The sequence below is a fragment of the Pongo abelii genome, chromosome 5, assembly GCF_028885655.2.
Source record: "Pongo abelii isolate AG06213 chromosome 5, NHGRI_mPonAbe1-v2.0_pri, whole genome shotgun sequence".
Taxonomy (NCBI): domain Eukaryota; kingdom Metazoa; phylum Chordata; class Mammalia; order Primates; family Hominidae; genus Pongo; species Pongo abelii.
In genome coordinates this window covers 32,320,033-32,336,388 of record NC_071990.2, presented here as the reverse complement: position 1 = coordinate 32,336,388, position 16,356 = coordinate 32,320,033, and the positions used below count along the sequence as shown (strand labels likewise).

General features: G+C 52.1%; 2 protein-coding genes across 12 annotated transcripts; both read left to right on the top strand.

Moving 5' to 3' along the window:
* The first annotated feature begins 833 nt into the window (after positions 1-833).
* FKBPL (FKBP prolyl isomerase like) lies at positions 834-2,506 on the top strand. Of its 2 annotated transcripts, none has more exons than XM_009241709.3 (2): positions 834-925; positions 1,359-2,506. In XM_009241709.3, the coding sequence occupies exon 2, from the start codon at positions 1,433-1,435 to the stop codon at positions 2,480-2,482; it is 1,050 nt and encodes a 349-aa protein (XP_009239984.1). In that variant the 5' UTR covers positions 834-925; positions 1,359-1,432; the 3' UTR covers positions 2,483-2,506. The 2 variants fall into 2 exon arrangements, with proteins under 2 accessions (XP_009239984.1, XP_002816727.1); XM_002816681.5 differs by having other exon boundaries at positions 886-1,118.
* Positions 2,507-2,692: 186 nt separating this feature from the next.
* Positions 2,693-15,931, top strand: ATF6B (activating transcription factor 6 beta). 10 transcript variants are annotated; one of them, XM_063724640.1, is made up of 18 exons: positions 2,693-2,882; positions 3,465-3,544; positions 3,695-3,773; positions 4,021-4,112; positions 4,962-5,097; positions 9,836-9,921; positions 10,060-10,195; positions 10,282-10,413; positions 11,229-11,362; positions 12,044-12,229; positions 12,319-12,410; positions 13,145-13,324; positions 13,490-13,597; positions 13,781-13,862; positions 14,081-14,148; positions 14,370-14,481; positions 14,621-14,705; positions 15,219-15,931. In XM_063724640.1, the coding sequence occupies exons 1-18, from the start codon at positions 2,708-2,710 to the stop codon at positions 15,446-15,448; spliced, it is 2,193 nt and encodes a 730-aa protein (XP_063580710.1). In that variant the 5' UTR covers positions 2,693-2,707; the 3' UTR covers positions 15,449-15,931.
* The last annotated feature ends 425 nt before the right edge of the window (positions 15,932-16,356 follow it).

Here is a 16,356-nt window from a genome sequence, read left to right as displayed (position 1 = left end):
TCTGTCGCCAGGCTGGATTGCAGTGGCACCATCTTGGCTCACTGCAACCTCCTACTCCTTGGTTCAAGGGATTCTCCCACCTCAGCCTCCCGAGTAGCTGGGATTACAGGCACACGCCACCATGCCCAGCTAATTTTTTGTATTTTCAGTAGAGACGAGATTTCACCATGTTGCCAGGATGGTCTCGATCACCTGACCTTGTGATCCGCCCACCTCAGCCTCCTAGATTCTCAGTTGCCAAGGCTGGAGTGCAATGGCGCGATCTCGGCTCACTGCAACCTCCGCCTCCCAGGTAAGCCATTCTCCTGCCTCAGCCTCCTGGGTAGCTGGGATATAGACGCCCGCCACCACGCCCGGCTAATTTTGCATTTTTAGTAGAGACGGGGTTTCATCATGTTGGCCAGGCTGGTCTTGAACTCCTGACCTCAACCTCCCAAAGTGCTGGGATTACAGGCGTGAGCCACCGCGCCCGGCCCACTTTTACTTTTTTTTTTTTTTTTTTTTTTTTGAGACGGAGTCTCGAGTCTCGCTCTGTCGCCCAGGCTGGAGTGCAATGGTGTGATCTCGGCTCACTGCAACGTCTGTCTCCCGGGTTCAAGCGATTCTCCTGTTTTAGTCTTCCGAGTAGTTGGGATTACAGGCGCGCGCCACCATGACCTACTAATTTTTGTATTTTTAGTAGAGACAGGGTATCACCATGTTGGCCCACTTTGATTCTTGAGCAGCCTGGCCAGCCCGACCTCGCCAAATTCTGTTCGATTCTGCCTAGTTCGGTTGCTCTGGCCTAGTTCAGTTGCTAAGGCCTGGAGCTTCATGGTTGCGGAGGAAATGATGTCACGCTCAATAGGCGGGCTAACCAGATTCCTCCCTTCTCCCGATTGGCTGCCAGGAATTTGACTAGATTCGGAGTCTCGCGGGCTTCAGGGTTAGTTGTCAGTATCTTTCCCAGTTGTTCCGCCCCCACCTCCGCCCCCCGCCCCGCGCCCCTCTCCGGCTGCCCTCTCCGCGTGGGGCAAGGCTCCGAGGGCAGTATTCAGTAACCATTTAGCTTTGGAAGGAGAGGTGATTCGAATGGCCTGGCTCCTCCTGCCACCATGGGAGGCACTTTGGCCGCGCAGGTACTTATTGACCCGACCGGGTGTCCGTAGTTGGCGCGGCTACCTTAACCGCAGGGAATTGTGGAATTTATAGTTCTAAATTATATGTGGGTGGAACGAGGAAGCTCGAGCAGATTTTTGGAGGAAAGCAAAACTGGGGACTTTCAGGACTAGGGGCATGGGTCTCAGAAGAATGGGAAAGGACGAGAAAAGAGTCTAAATAAGAACCCTGCTATTAGCATTGTTTGGTTTTCTTTTCAGGTGCTGACCTGAACCTGGTTCATCCCTTTCTGACCAAAACTGTTCACTCACCGTGGAAGGGACTAAGCATCCATATGGAGACGCCACCAATCAATACAATTGGAGAAAAGGACACCTCTCAGCCGCAACAAGAGTGGGAAAAGAACCTTCGGGAGAACCTTGATTCAGTTACTCAGATTAGGCAGCAGCCCCGAGACCCTCCTACCGAAACGCTTGAGCTGGGAGTAAGCCCAGATCCAGCCAGCCAAATTCTAGAGAATACTCATGGAACTGAAAAACTGGTTGCTGAACTTGAAGGAGACTCTCATAAGTCTCATGGATCAACCAGTCAGATGCCAGAGGCCCTTCAAGCTTCTGATCTCTGGTACTGCCCCGATGGGAGCTTTGTCAAGAAGATCATAATCCGTGGCCATGGCTTGGACAAACCCAAACTAGGCTCCTGCTGCCGGGTACTGGCTTTGGGGTTTCCTTTCGGATCAGGGCCGCCAGAGGGCTGGACAGAGCTAACTATGGGCGTAGGGCCATGGAGGGAGGAAACTTGGGGGGAGCTCATAGAGAAATGCTTGGAGTCCATGTGTCAAGGTGAGGAAGCAGAGCTTCAGCTGCCTGGGCACTCTGGACCTCCTGTCAGGCTCACACTGGCGTCCTTCACTCAAGGCCGGGACTCCTGGGAGCTGGAGACTAGCGAGAAGGAAGCCCTGGCCAGGGAAGAACGTGCAAGGGGCACAGAACTATTTCGAGCTGGGAACCCTGAAGGAGCTGCCCGATGCTATGGACGGGCTCTTCGGCTGCTCCTGACTTTACCCCCACCTGGCCCTCCAGAACGAACTGTCCTTCATGCCAATCTGGCTGCCTGTCAGTTGTTGCTAGGGCAGCCTCAGTTGGCAGCCCAGAGCTGTGACCGGGTGTTGGAGCGGGAGCCTGGCCATTTAAAGGCCTTATACCGAAGGGGGGTTGCCCAAGCTGCCCTTGGGAACCTGGAAAAAGCAACTGCTGACCTCAAGAAGGTGCTGGCGATAGATCCCAAAAACCGGGCAGCCCAGGAGGAACTGGGGAAGGTGGTCATTCAGGGGAAGAAGCAGGACGCAGGGCTGGCTCAGGGTTTGCGCAAGATGTTTGGTTGATTAAAAGTTGAACCTTAAAAGAGACAGGAACTTGTGAATTGTGGTCTGTGCTATGAGATTTGGGGGTGGGGGGCCAGAGGGAAGGTTTCAGCCCATATCCCATTCTCAGCTTTTGGCTTCCTAGGGGAGGTAGCAGTGGTCCCAGTGCGCCCCTTTTGAGGGGCTTATCTATCTCCGAAGACACATAGAAGCTGTCTAAACTAAATTTAGTAGTGGCTGGGGGAGATGGTGGACCTTAATACTGGGTACTACATCTCCCAGGCCCTTTATCACTGGAACCTGTTTGGCGCATGCGCTTGGCGGTCTGGCACTGTCTGGAAGTTACTTCCTGCTGCTGTGCTCCCATTGGGCCCGCCTACACAGTCATCCGCATCTGTTGATTCACGTGCTCAGCACCCAGGTCTGTTACTGGTCGGTAGATCTTCCGGGACGCCCCCTTTTTTAAAAGAGTCAACTGATTAGTTGGTGATGGGGAGAGGCGGGCCTTGGGAACCGTCTCATGGTTGGGGGGTGGGGGGAAAGATGGCGGAGCTGATGCTCCTCAGCGAGATTGCTGACCCGACGCGTTTCTTCACCGACAACCTGCTTAGCCCGGAGGACTGGGGTCTGCAGAGTGAGGCACCGAGGAGGGGAGAGGGCTGTGGCAAATTGTGTCCCTGAGGCACGCGGGAAAGAAGCGGGGGCCTAAAAAGGAAGTCTGGGCAAATACGGAATCCGCCATCTGAAGGAGAGCGGAGCCCCGGGGGCTCGTTGTGTATTAAGGGGATACAAAAGTCGGGGAAGAACTCTGCTCCTTGCTGGAACGTCGAGTTGTTCCGGGGTCGGGGAAGGAGGGGCTGAAGCACTCTGGTTGTATCACTTTTCAAGTGGGCGGGCGGTGGGTCTGGCCGAGCAGAGCCAATGAGGGTTGGGGCGGGGGCTTGTGTGCGATCTGTAGGCTGGGCCCACCGAAAGACCCCCCGACACTCAGCATTTCTTGCAGACAGCACCTTGTATTCTGGCCTAGATGAAGTGGCCGAGGAGCAGACGCAGCTCTTCCGTTGCCCGGAGCAGGATGTCCCGGTATTGTGTCCCCAGCCTTTCTCTAACCCTTGGTGGGTGGAAAGTGAGTCCAGAACCTGGACTCATTCACAGGCCAGAGCTCATCTGGAGTCACCCCTACTTTCTCACCCTTTCTCACACTCCTGCCCTCTTGTATCCTCCCTTACTTAGTTTGACGGCAGCTCCCTGGACGTGGGGATGGATGTCAGCCCCCCTGAGCCCCCATGGGAACTCCTGCCGATCTTCCCAGGTAAGGTAGTCTTTGTGGTTCCCTCAGATTTCCAGAAACCCTCATCTTCCCACTGTTTCCCAGAAACTACGCAGCTTCCTATATCCTCATGCCTCTACATAAGTGCCTATCCTCTCTCTTTCAATCACCTATATTTGTTTCTTCTCCCTTGCAGTGGTACAGGAATCCCCACTGACATGTCCTTAGGTACTTTTTGGACTCTTCTTAAGCTCTGCTTCCTGATAATTTCTAACTCCCTTTCCTCCAGATCTTCAGGTGAAGTCTGAGCCATCTTCCCCCTGCTCTTCCTCCTCCCTCAGCTCCGAGTCATCACGTCTCTCCACAGAGCCATCCAGTGAGGTGAGAGAGCCATATCCCTCCTCCTCTCTGTGGCAGGGACTCTGCTTCATTCCCTTCACCCGTGGGTGACAAATAAATGATTTAAATGATTTGTATGCTATGAGTCATGAGGTGTGTGAGGTGTGGGGGGCCTTCCCCACTACCTTTGCCATTTCCTTAATATCCTCATTTTCCACATCCCCTTTGGTTATCTAGCAGTGAAGACTTTGTTTGGTTTGTTTTTTGTTTTTTGTGTTTTTTTTTTGAGATGGGGCCTCCCTCTGTCACCCAAACTACAGTGTAGTGACGGGGTCACAGCTCACTGTAGCCTTGACCTCCTGAACTCAGTTGATCCTCCTGCCTCAGCCTCCTGAGTAGCTGGGACCACAGACACATGCCACCATGTCTGGCTAATTTTTTTTTATTGTTTGTAAAAATGGGGTCTTCCTATGTTGCCCAGAGTGGTCTTAAACTCACGGGCTCAAGTGATCCTCCCACCTTGGCATCCCAAAGTGCTTGGATTACAGGTATAAGCCACCACGCCTGATCTGGGGTCTGTTTAATATAAAGAGTTATGTGGGGCTGGGAAGAAGAGAGTTACTGCTGAGAATTCTGGAACTGTTCTTGCCCAAGTTGTCCACTGTAAGGCCATATTTGAAGTCATGAGACTTCATCAGTTCTCCCAGAAGTAAAGTAGAAAGAATGAACAGGTTAGAAAGATGGTCAGTACCATTCAGACCAGAATGTCAAATAATTGATGGCTTGTAAGCCCTAAACTTCTAAAGCTTTTGTTCTTGCTCTTACTGTCAACATCTCCCTTGTTTTTTGCCCTTCTTTCTGCCCCCCTGCTCCACACCAACTCTCACCCAGGCTCTTGGGGTAGGGGAGGTGCTCCATGTGAAGACAGAGTCCTTGGCACCCCCACTGTGTCTCCTGGGAGATGACCCAACATCCTCATTTGAAACCGTCCAGATCAACGTAGTCCCCACCTCTGATGATTCCTCAGGTAATAACAGCCTGCCCCCAGTCCTTGGCTTTACTGCGGGAGAATGTGTTGTGTGTGTGTGTGTATGTGTGTAGATGGAGGGGAAGTGCATGCAGCAGGACAGGGAGAAAAAGGTGGGGAGCGGAAATGGCAAAAAACCAGGAGGGAAGGCAGGAAGGAAAGGAAACATTTCAGGGAATCACAGCAAGGGCAGTGCTGAGGAGATGGATATTATTTTTCTCTTTTTTTCTTGTTACTAGTATTCTGTCATGCCATTCAACTTTTTAAAAACTTGTGAGCAGTTTAGGGCATACCTATCTGTGTGATTCCCCTCCACCCAACATTTTATTATAAACATTTTTGTTGTTGTTGAGACAGAGTCTCACACTGTCGCCCGGGCTGAAGTGCAGTGATGCAATCTCCACTCACTGCAACCTCCACCTCCCAGGTTCAAGCGATTCTCCTGTCTCAGCCTCCCAAGTAGCTGGGATTACAGGCACCCACCACCACGCCCAGCTAATTTTTTGTATTTTTAGTACAGATGGGGTTTCACCATGTTGGCCAGGCTGGTCTTGAACTCCTGACCTCATGATTCGCCTACCTCGGCCTCCCAAAGTGCTGGGATTACAGGTGTGAGCCATCGTGCCCAGCCCATAAACATCTTTAAACATACAGAAAGGCTAGAACACCATCTACTAAACTAGATTCTACAATTAACATTATTTGTTCTATTTTTAAAGTGTTCCCAAGTTTATTTACTCGTAGCTGTGTATTTAGTAAATGTTTGTTGATGTGATCATATCTGAGGTATAATAATTTTTAAAAAGAAATATTTATTAAGCACTTACTCCATGCCAGATACTGAGCAGAGTGCTGGGAATGCAAAGATGACAAGACCTGACCACATGCTGACTTTCAAACCCTGTGATTTAGCAATGGGAGAAAGACAAGTACCAGTCAATACAGGTGTGGTCATTCTAGGATAGAAATCACTAGAGGTGGGGCCGGGTGTGGTGGCTCACGCCTGTAATCCCAGCACTTTGGGAAGCTGAGGCGGGCAGATCATGAGGTCAGGAGATTGAGACCATCCTGGCTAACGCGGTGAAACCCCGTGTCTACTAAAAATACAAAAAATTAGCCTGTAGTCCCAGCTGCTCGGAAGGCTGAGGCAGGAGAATGGCATGAACCCGGGAGGCGGAGCTTGCAGTGAGCCGAGATCACGCCACTGCACTCCATCCTGGGCAGAAGAGCAAGACTCCGTCTCGAAAAAAAAAAAAATCACTAGAGGGCACCATGAAAGCTCATAAGAGGGGACATTTCATCCACAATGGGGCTGAATCTGGGACATGCTCCTGGAAGAAGGGTTTCCTGAGAGTTTTAAAGGACACATAGAAATTAGCCAGGAGGACAGTGTGGGGATTGACTTGTGTGTAAGGACCCTGCATTTCTTCAGAGTGGGTGTAAGAAGGATTTGGGGAGTGATGTGGAACTGCAGAGGCTACAGGGCCAGGTGGGGCCCCTGCTAAGGGGCTCTTAGCTTTTATCCTGTGGATAGGTGGGGGCCTTTGAAGAATTAAGCAGGGAAGCAATATGATTAGGAAGATGATTCTAGTGGCAAAGTAGAGAATGGGTTGCAGAGGGGCAGGGCCGGAGGCAAGAGAACCAAGGAAGAAGCTTATGCAGTTGATCAAGTAAGATATTCGGATGTCGTGAAGAAAGCAGACTTGAGAAAGAATGAAGTGGAATAGATGAGTTGTGACCTCCTGGACATTGGAGAGAGGTAGGAGTCAAAGAGGTTTGTGGCTAGGATGGCTGTGGGTGGATGATGTTCCTGTTCGCTGGATGGAGACTGCAAAAGCAGGGGCTTTCTGGTCAGGGAAGTTGATGAATTCAGCATTGGACATGTTGATTTTTTTGTTGTTGTTGTTATGGAGCTTCACTCTTGTTGCCCAGGCTGGAGTGCAATAGTGGTGTGATCTCGGCTCACTGTAACCTCCGCCTCCTGGGTTCAAGTGATTCTCCTGCCTCAGCCTCCTGAGTAGCTGGGATTACAGGCATGCTCCACCACGCCTGGCTAATTTTGTATTTTTAGTAGAGACAGAGTTTCCTCCATGTTAGGCTGGTCTTGAATTCCCGACCTCAGGTGATCCACCCACTTTGGCCTCCCAAAGTGCTGGGATTACAGGCGTAAGCCACCATCCCCAGTTGACATGTTGATTGTTGATTTCAAAGTACCTTCTGGATCTCCTGGCACCATCTCTCACTGGCTGAATTCCAACCAGGGAGTCCACTGATGCAGTCCATTCAGATGCTTCCTGGATCTCAGAGCACAGCAGGGAGGGATGGAGAGTGGATTTGGAGGGACAAACAGATTATATCCAGCAGATTAATAAATGTTATAAAGAAGACACACAAAATAAGGATTGAAATACCATTAGCAGGCCAGGCGCAGTGGCTCACACCTGTAATCCCAGCACTTTGGGAGGCCAAGGCAGGCGAATCACGAGGTCAGGAGATCGAGATCATTTGGGCTAACACAGTGAAGCCCCATCTCTACTAAAAATACAAAAAATTAGCCAGGCGTGGTGGCAGGCACCTGTAGTCTCAGCTACTCGGGAGGCTGAGGCGGGAGAATGGGGTGAACCCAGGAGGCGGAGCTTGCAGTGAGCCGAGATTGCCCACTGCCATTAGCAGCAAAAGGATTATTGGTGGCTTTGCATTGCATAGTGTTATTGGAGTCAGATTCTCCTCCATACTTAGGTATTTTTTGAGGGCCTGTACTTTACCCTTAATGGACATGAGACATAGTTCTTGCTTTTGAAGAGTTTTGTGAGGGTTATAATACATCATGGTTAAATAGTTCCCTTTTTTTTTTGGAGACAGAGTTTGCCCTGTCACCCAGGCTAGAGTGCATTGGCGTGATCTCCACTCACTGAACCTCCGTTTCCTGGGTTTAAGCTATTGTCCTTCCTCAGCCCCCCTAATAGCTAGGACTGCAGGCACGTGCCACCATGCCTGGCTATTTTTTTGTATTTTTGGTAGAGACAGGGTTTTGCCATGTTGTTGAGGCTGGTGTCGAACTCCTGGCTTCAAGCAATCCACCTGCATTGGGTGTCGGCCTCCCAAAGTGCTGGGATTACAGGCTTGAGCCACCGTGCCCAACCATGGTTAAATAGTTCTGATAGTGGTTATCTCTGTGTAGGGAATCTGAGTGGCTGGAGGACAGGGAAGGGAAGTTTTTTGTTTTTTGTTTTTTTTTTGAGACAGAGTCTCGCTCTGCCCAGGCTGGAGTGCAGTGGCGCAATCTCGGCTCACTGCAAGCTCCACCTCCCGGGTTCATGCCATTCTCCTCCCTCAGCCTCCCAAGTTGCTGGGACTACAGGCACCCGCCACCACACCCAGCTAATTTTTTGTATTTTTTTAGTAGAGATGGGGTTTCACCACGTTAGCCAGGATGGTCTTGATCTCCTGACCTCGTGATCCGCCTGCCTCGGCCTCCCAAAGTGCTGGGGTTACAGGCGTGAGCCACCGCGTCCCGCCAAGATTTTTTTTTTTCACTTAATTTTCCTTTGTTCCTTTGGATTTGTATCATGACTGTATTATTTATTAAAAAATATAAATTGAAGTTTTAAAAAGCAATCTTAGTGATCATATAATTAAGTACCAAAGTGGACGGTATGGACCAGAGGTAGTGGTGGACTGTTGACCTGTGGGCTGAATCTGGCCCTCAGAAGGGTTTTATTTCACCGACATGGGGCCTAGCATTTTCTTTCATGGAGTGATCAACAAGTCATAAAGGCAGATTTAATGGAGGCCATGAAGGCTCGGAGGTGACTGAGGCTTTGCTGTTTGGTGCCTGGGAGGAAAACTTGTGTGACGGGGCAATCAGGAAGCCTCATTTATGGCCAGTTAGATTTGGGTGACTGGTGAGGCATGAGAATGGAAGGGACCAGTAGGCAGCTTGGAAGTCAGAATCTGGTGCAGGTGAGCAGCCAGGGGGAGATGCACACTTGGCGGTTGTCAGCATGGAGATGCATTGGGCCAGGATAAGGTGGAAATCCAGCAAGATAGGAATTTTGGCCACGTGAATGCTGGAGACCCCCCCGCCCCTTCCCCTGCTCAGGCCTACTCTATGTGAATAGACAAGTTCTGTGAACAAGAAAGAGGGAAAAGCAGAAGGGCAAAGACAGCTTTGAGGAACATGGAGCAGGGATGAGAAAAATTAGACAAGCCACTAAAGGAGAAAGGGAAGCACTAGGCGAAAAGCGGGGCGGAGAGCCAGCAGGTGAGCAGCTCTGTGACTGCCCCTCCTGGATGGCCTGTAATCTAGGGCCAGAAGAGTTTTATTTACAGGTTCAAAGAGAAAGGACCCATTTCCCCATCTTAATCCTCTTTTTTATTTTTTTGAGACAGAGTTTTGCTCTTCTTGCCCAGGCTGGAGTGCAATGGCGCAATCTCAGCTCACTGCAACCTTTGCCTCCCAGGTTCAAGTGATTCTCCTGCCTCAGCCTCCTGAGTCTCTGGGACACAGGGATGCACCACCATGCCCGACTAATTTTGTATTTTTAGTAGAGACGGGGTTTCTCCATGTTGGTCAGGCTGGTCTTGAACTCCTGACCTCAGGTGATCTGCCCACCTTGGCCTCCCAAAGTGCTGAGATTACAGGCGTGAGCCACCACGCCCAGCCTCCCATCTTAACCCTCTTAACCCTTCAGTGTTTACATGATATCCAACTTTTGCCTCATCCTGCCTCCCACAGATGTCCAGACCAAGATAGAACCTGTCTCTCCATGTTCTTCCATCAACTCTGAGGCCTCCCTGCTCTCAGCCGACTCCTCCAGCCAGGTGAGCACGAACTTCCTTACTTCCTGCAGGTTTTCCAGTGAGTTCCTCCTGACCTAGAGGTATGAGAGCTTTCTCTTCTTCAGCTCCTTCTCCTCGACACTCCTCCTTACTAACGTATCTCTGGAATGCCCCACATAGGCTTTTATAGGAGAGGAGGTCCTGGAAGTGAAGACAGAATCCCTGTCCCCTTCAGGATGCCTCCTGTGGGATGTCCCAGCCCCCTCACTTGGAGCTGTCCAGATCAGCATGGGCCCATCCCCTGATGGCTCCTCAGGTAATGGGGTCTCCTGACACTTGGAATCCCTAGTGAGAGGCCTGTGGTCCTGACATTTCCTGTTCTTTTCTCTCACCTTCCTTCAGGGAAAGCCCTGCCCACCCGGAAGCCGCCACTGCAGCCCAAACCTGTGGTGCTAACCACTGTCCCAGTGCCACCCAGAGCTGTGCCTCCCAGTACCACCGTCCTTCTGCAGCCCCTCGTCCAGCCACCTCCAGGTACTGAAGAAGGAGAAAAGGGCCGGGCGTGGTGGCTCACGCCGGTAATCCCAGCACTTTGGGAGGCTGAGGCGGGCAGATCACCTGAGGTCAGAAGTTTAAGACCAGCCTGGCCAACGTGGTGAAACCTTGTCTCTACTAAAAATACAAAAATTAGTGCGGAGTGGTGGCAGGCACCTGTAATCCCAGCTCCTCGGGAGGCTGAGGCAGGAGAATCACTTGAACCCAGGAGGCGGAGGTTGCAGTGAGCCAAGATCATGCCACTGCACTCCAGCCTGGGTGACAAAGAGAGACTTTGTCTCAAAAAAAAAAAAAGAAAAAAGAAAAACCAAAAAATTAAAATAAAAATAAATTAATTAATTTTAAAAAAAAAGGCCAGGCACGGTGGCTCACACCTGTAATTCCAGCACTTTGGGAGGCCGAGGCGGGAGATCACAAGGTCAGGAGATCGAGACCATCCTGACTAACACAGTGAAACCCCGTCTCTACTAAAAATACAAAAAAATTAGGCAGGCGTGGTGGTGTACGTCTGTAGTTCCAGCTGCTGAGGAGGCTGAGGCAGGAGAATGGCGTGAACCCGGGAGGCGGAGCTTGCAGTGAGCCGAGATCGCGCCACTGCACTCCAGCCTGGGCAACAGAGCAAGACTCCATCTCAAAAAAGAAAAAGTAGGAGAAAAGGAGGCGGGCTGCATTGACCCTGTCAGGGAGCTCGCAGCCATTGAGGCTGCCAATCCTTGGGTGCTCTGGTGTGGGTGTGGACACAAGGACCCTACCCAGCGCACAGCCCTCTGACCTCCTCTGCTCACTTGCCCCAGTGTCCCCAGTTGTCCTCATCCAGGGTGCTATTCGAGTCCAGCCTGAAGGGCCGGCTCCCTCTCTACCACGGCCTGAGAGGAAGAGCATCGTTCCTGCTCCTATGCCTGGAAACTCCTGCCCGCCTGAAGTGGATGTAAGTGTTGGGGAGGAGAGAAGTAGGGCGAGTGATGGGAAGGGAAGAGGGAAGTCTGTCATGGAGAGAACTGTGGGATGAGGAGGGAGTCGAGACCTAGGAGCAAAAAGTGAGGAAGCGGACCCATTAGATCATTCTGGGGGTCAGAATGGACTCCTGTTTCTATATGAATATCAACTCCAGGTAGTTTGAGGGTCGTTTAGGTTTGCTGTCACTGCAGATGGAGAAATGGGTTTGATCTCCATAAGTTAAAGGCAAGGAAGTCATACTGTACTATACGACTACGGTCGTGGCCATAGCTGGGGAGGGAGGCTGCCTCCTAGGGGAAAATCAGGTAAACTGTGTAAGCAGTATAACAAGGTTAAACTTTGAACCCTACAAATGTGGGTTGACAGGAAGAAAGAGTTACGAAGGAAAGAGTTTCCACCAGCATGGAGAAAGTTCTTCCCGCACTCTAACCTCTCCCACCTCTGAGGAGCGGTAGCAGGGAATGTTTGAGAGAAGGACCCCTTCCCTAGCGTGTTTGAGTAGAGAGGAAAAACCTCTCTGGCTGTGTAGGTGGGTCAGGAAGGCGGGGGAGTGGCCATGTGAGCTTTGGGTAAATCATTCCCTGGGGTTTGGGAGCATAGTCCCCTTCTGCCAACTCATCTGTCATTCTTTTTTGACCTTCCGGGTGCCTAGGCAAAGCTGCTGAAGCGGCAGCAGCGAATGATCAAGAACCGGGAGTCAGCCTGCCAGTCCCGGAGAAAGAAGAAAGAGTATCTGCAGGGACTGGAGGCTCGGCTGCAGGCAGTACTGGCTGACAACCAGCAGCTCCGCCGGGAGAATGCTGCCCTCCGGCGGCGGCTGGAGGCCCTGCTGGCTGAAGTAAGACCAGTCTGTGCCTGGGAGACCAACGGGAATACAGCCTCCTTGGAATGATTCCCCTTTTTCTTCTCTCTTTCTTTGTACCTTAGAACAGCGAGCTCAAGTTAGGATCTGGAAACAGGAAGGTGGTCTGCATCATGGTCTTCCTTCTCTTCATTGCCTTCAACTTTGGACCTGTCAGGTGAGACCTTCCTTGCTTCACTAGAACCTTCCAGGTGGAGCCCACGTTACAGCCTCCTAGCTGCCTGCTTTGGCCCAGGCCATTTCCTTCTGCTTATACACAAATGGTTCTGGTGTCCTTGGCACCGATGATGTGTCTGGCCAGCCCCTTCCTGCTCCATTATTTGTCTTTTTTTTTTGGAGACGGAGCCTTGTTCTGTTGCCCAGGCTGGAGTGCAGTGGCACGATCTCGGCTCACTGCAACCTCCGCTTCCTGGGTTCAAGTGATTCTCCTGCCTCAACCTCCCGAGTAGCTGGGACTACAGGCGCATGCCACCATGCCCGGCTAATTTTTTGTATTTTTTTAGTAGAGACAGGGTTTCACTGTTGTTGCCCAGGCTGGTCTCGAACTCCTGAGCTCAGGCAATCCACCCACCTCAGCCTCCCAAAGTGCTAGGATTACAGGCTTGAGCCACCTTGCCTGGCCTCCTGCTCCATTATTTTTCCAGTGGAGAGCAGATGATGGTGATGATGCTGGTAGAAATAGTGACTGTTAAGTGCTTACTGAGTTCTAGGCTCTAGGTGATGTACTCTCTTTTTCGTATGTAGGGACCATCCTTATTCCCATCTTACAGAGGCAGACTCAGGCTTGTATAACAGATTGCAACTCAAGCAGTCCATCTGCAGAGTCTTTATTCTTAACTAGACACTTGATACAGCTGAAATTCTTCATTGTGCTCAGTCCTTTATCCACAGCATCAGTGAGCCTCCTTCAGCTCCCATCTCTCCTTGGATGAACAAGGGGGAGCCTCAACCCCGGAGACACTTGCTGGGGTTCTCAGAGCAAGAGCCAGTTCATGGAGTTGAACCTCTCCAGGGGTCCTCCCAGGGCCCTAAGGAGCCCCAGCCCAGCCCCACAGACCAGCCCAGTTTCAGGTGAGGAGAGAGAAAGAGGGCCCCCCTCTCGTTTGAGGGTATGAGTTGGTCTTCTCCCCGCTTTCAGTGAGGGGGACCCAAAGCTTTCTCTTGCCATCATCGCCTTCTTTGTTGTGGGAGTGCTGGGCAGTCCCCAAGTGTTGTCTCCTTCCTGCTTCACTCCAGCAACCTGACAGCCTTCCCTGGGGGCACCAAGGAGCTACTACTAAGAGACCTAGACCAGCTCTTCCTCTCCTCTGATTGCCGGCACTTCAACCGCACCGAGTCCCTGAGGTGTGGGATTCATTGCTGGGGCATCCAGCCCCCCTGGCCTCCCAAGGCCTTCTGCAGTCAGCCTGGCTGGCCTGTGTACTAAAGTGCCAGCGCTCCCTGCCCTCTCCTCACTCCTGTGGGTGGGCAAGGAGGGTGGGAATCTTGGCCTGGCATGGAGGTCCTGAGCCTCCTCCACTTCCCCAGGCTTGCTGACGAGTTGAGCGGCTGGGTCCAGCGCCACCAGAGAGGCCGGCGGAAGATCCCTCAGAGGGCCCAGGAGAGACAGGTAGGGCGGGTGGCTGGTTCAAGGAAGGTCACTTGAAGACAAGAGCTAAAGGCCTCGTCTGGGGATTTCTAGTGGGCATCTCGCTGTGGAAGTTGGAGGGATCATTTGAAGGAAGCGGAGGGTTGAGTGGGAGGTGGCATCAGCTTCCAGGGGCTGTTTGTCTCTTTCCCTTTTCCCGTCACCCTCTCCAAGTCCTTAGATACTTCTCCTTCCAGAAGTCTCAGCCACGGAAGAAGTCACCTCCAGTTAAGGCAGTCCCCATCCAACCCCCTGGACCCCCGGAAAGGTGAGTGTGGGGTGGGGTGCTTACTTATTAAGTGAAATTCCACTCTCAAGAGCTGTACCCCCAGTAGCTGTCCTGTGCCTGTCATTACTGTCACCAGTGGGATTATACCTCCCTCCTCCACTGGGGGTCTCCTGTCTTTTTCTCTCATCCTACCCCCTTCTCTGGTAGAAACTGAGCATTGGGCTTAGTTCCCCTCAAATCCTGTTTCCCTATCTGCCTAGGGATTCTGTGGGCCAGCTGCAACTGTATCGCCACCCAGACCGTTCGCAGCCAGCGTTCTTGGATGCAATTGACCGACGGGAAGACACGTTTTATGTTGTCTCTTTCCGAAGGGTGAGTTTCTCCTGCCCTTCCATCTCTGTCACCCCAGGTTCCCAGCAGTCTGTCTTCAGTGGGGGAATGTAGAGTAGGGCTGGGGAGTTTGTTGGCATCTTTGCCTCCACTCTTCTGGCCTGGCCCATCTGTTCCCCAGGACCACCTGCTGCTCCCAGCCATCAGCCACAACAAGACCTCCCGGCCCAAGATGTCCCTGGTGATGCCTGCCATGGCCCCCAATGGTAACTCTTTCCCTGCTGGGTATGGGGGCAGTTCCAACAGGGAGATCCAGCCTGGGAGCTGTGGGGGAAGGGGGAGAGGAGCAGGGCATCAGAGAGCTGCTGGACCCACAGGTGAGAAGCAGCAGGAAGTGGGTGGAGGGAAGAGCACCATGCAGGAGACTTGGGAGGGAGACGAGGGTGAGGGTCCTTCCCTGGTGAAGGTGCTTGGGTAGATGACTGGGCAGAGGCGGGGGGCCAGGAACTTGCTAGACTCTCACTTACTTTTTTCTCTTGATGTCCTCTCCTGTGTGACCCCACATTCATCAATGCCCTTTTCTTTTCCTACCCTCTCCTTGTCCCTGCACCAAACTCTGTCCCTGCCGTCCTGTTTAACTCCCGCTATGGATCTGCCTCCTCACTATTGCCCTTTCTTTTCTTCTCTGCTCACCTCTACTTTTCTGACCTCCTCCCCTTCTCCCTGCAATCCCTGTTTGCCTCCCCATCTCCTCTTCCTTAACTCTCCCCTTCTCACAGAGACCCTTTCAGGCCGTGGGGCCCCGGGGGACTATGAGGAGATGATGCAGATCGAGTGTGAGGTCATGGACACCAGGGTGATTCACATCAAGACCTCCACAGTGCCCCCCTCGCTCCGAAAACAGCCATCCCCACCACCAGGCAATGCCACAGGTGGCCCCTTGCCAGCCTCTGCAGCCAGCCAGGCCCACCAGGCCTCCCACCAGCCCCTCTACCTCAATCATCCCTGACCTCTGCCATTCACACTGACTTAGAACCGGGGGGGGGCGTGGGGGAGGGGGTACCAGGTGGCCAGGTGGGACTGTTTCAAATTTCCCTGATCCCCAGGCTTGGGGCAATTGGTAAAGGAAAGACCAGGTGTGGGGGTTAAGCACTTATTTGAGGTGGGGGTGTTCACCTCTCTTCTCATCCCTTTTCAGAATATAGGGCTCCTCTCATTTCTGTGAACCCCCAGTCCCGGCTTCTTTGTTTGAGGGGATTGTATGAGGTTCAGTTGTGAGGTGGGTGGTGAGCTGCTGCATATTCTTTATTTTGTTTCTCTAATGTTATGGCAGTGGAGGTGGGAATTTAGTCCCCAGGTGGGACAAGGGAAGTTTTTGCATTTTGGAGCTAGTTACTGGGAGTAAGGGAGGGTGGGGTGGAGGGGAGTTCAGGTTTATATGTGTGCATTTCTTTTTTATTATTATTGAATAAACAACTTGGAGGGAGTTGAAGGAATGGTGGCTGCCTTCCTGGCTCGTGATGGGGAGTTTGGGGAAAGTGGCTTCTCCAGAGCCAGCATCAAAGAATCAAGCACTGAAGACATAGCTGGCTCTGAGGTGGGGTGGGTGCGGGATCACAGACCGCATGTCATCCCCTTGCCCCCACCCCTGCAACTCTGGGGTATATCTGTGTCTAGCAACGATGTCTCATGGTGTGACAGACTAGAGGATACGCATCCCTGGAATGTGAGTCAACAGGAAAGATGAGGCCCCACGCCCTTCAGGGTGAGCAGCCTCTGGGTCTCCTGCTCTCGAGCAGGTTCTCCTCGTCTTCTTGCTGTCCAGGATGAGCAGCTCAAACAAACAACGAGAGCTGGGGCCAGAGGCTTAGAGCCCAGGAAGTGGGGGCCTCTGTGAAGAAGGGGTGATATTTGGAA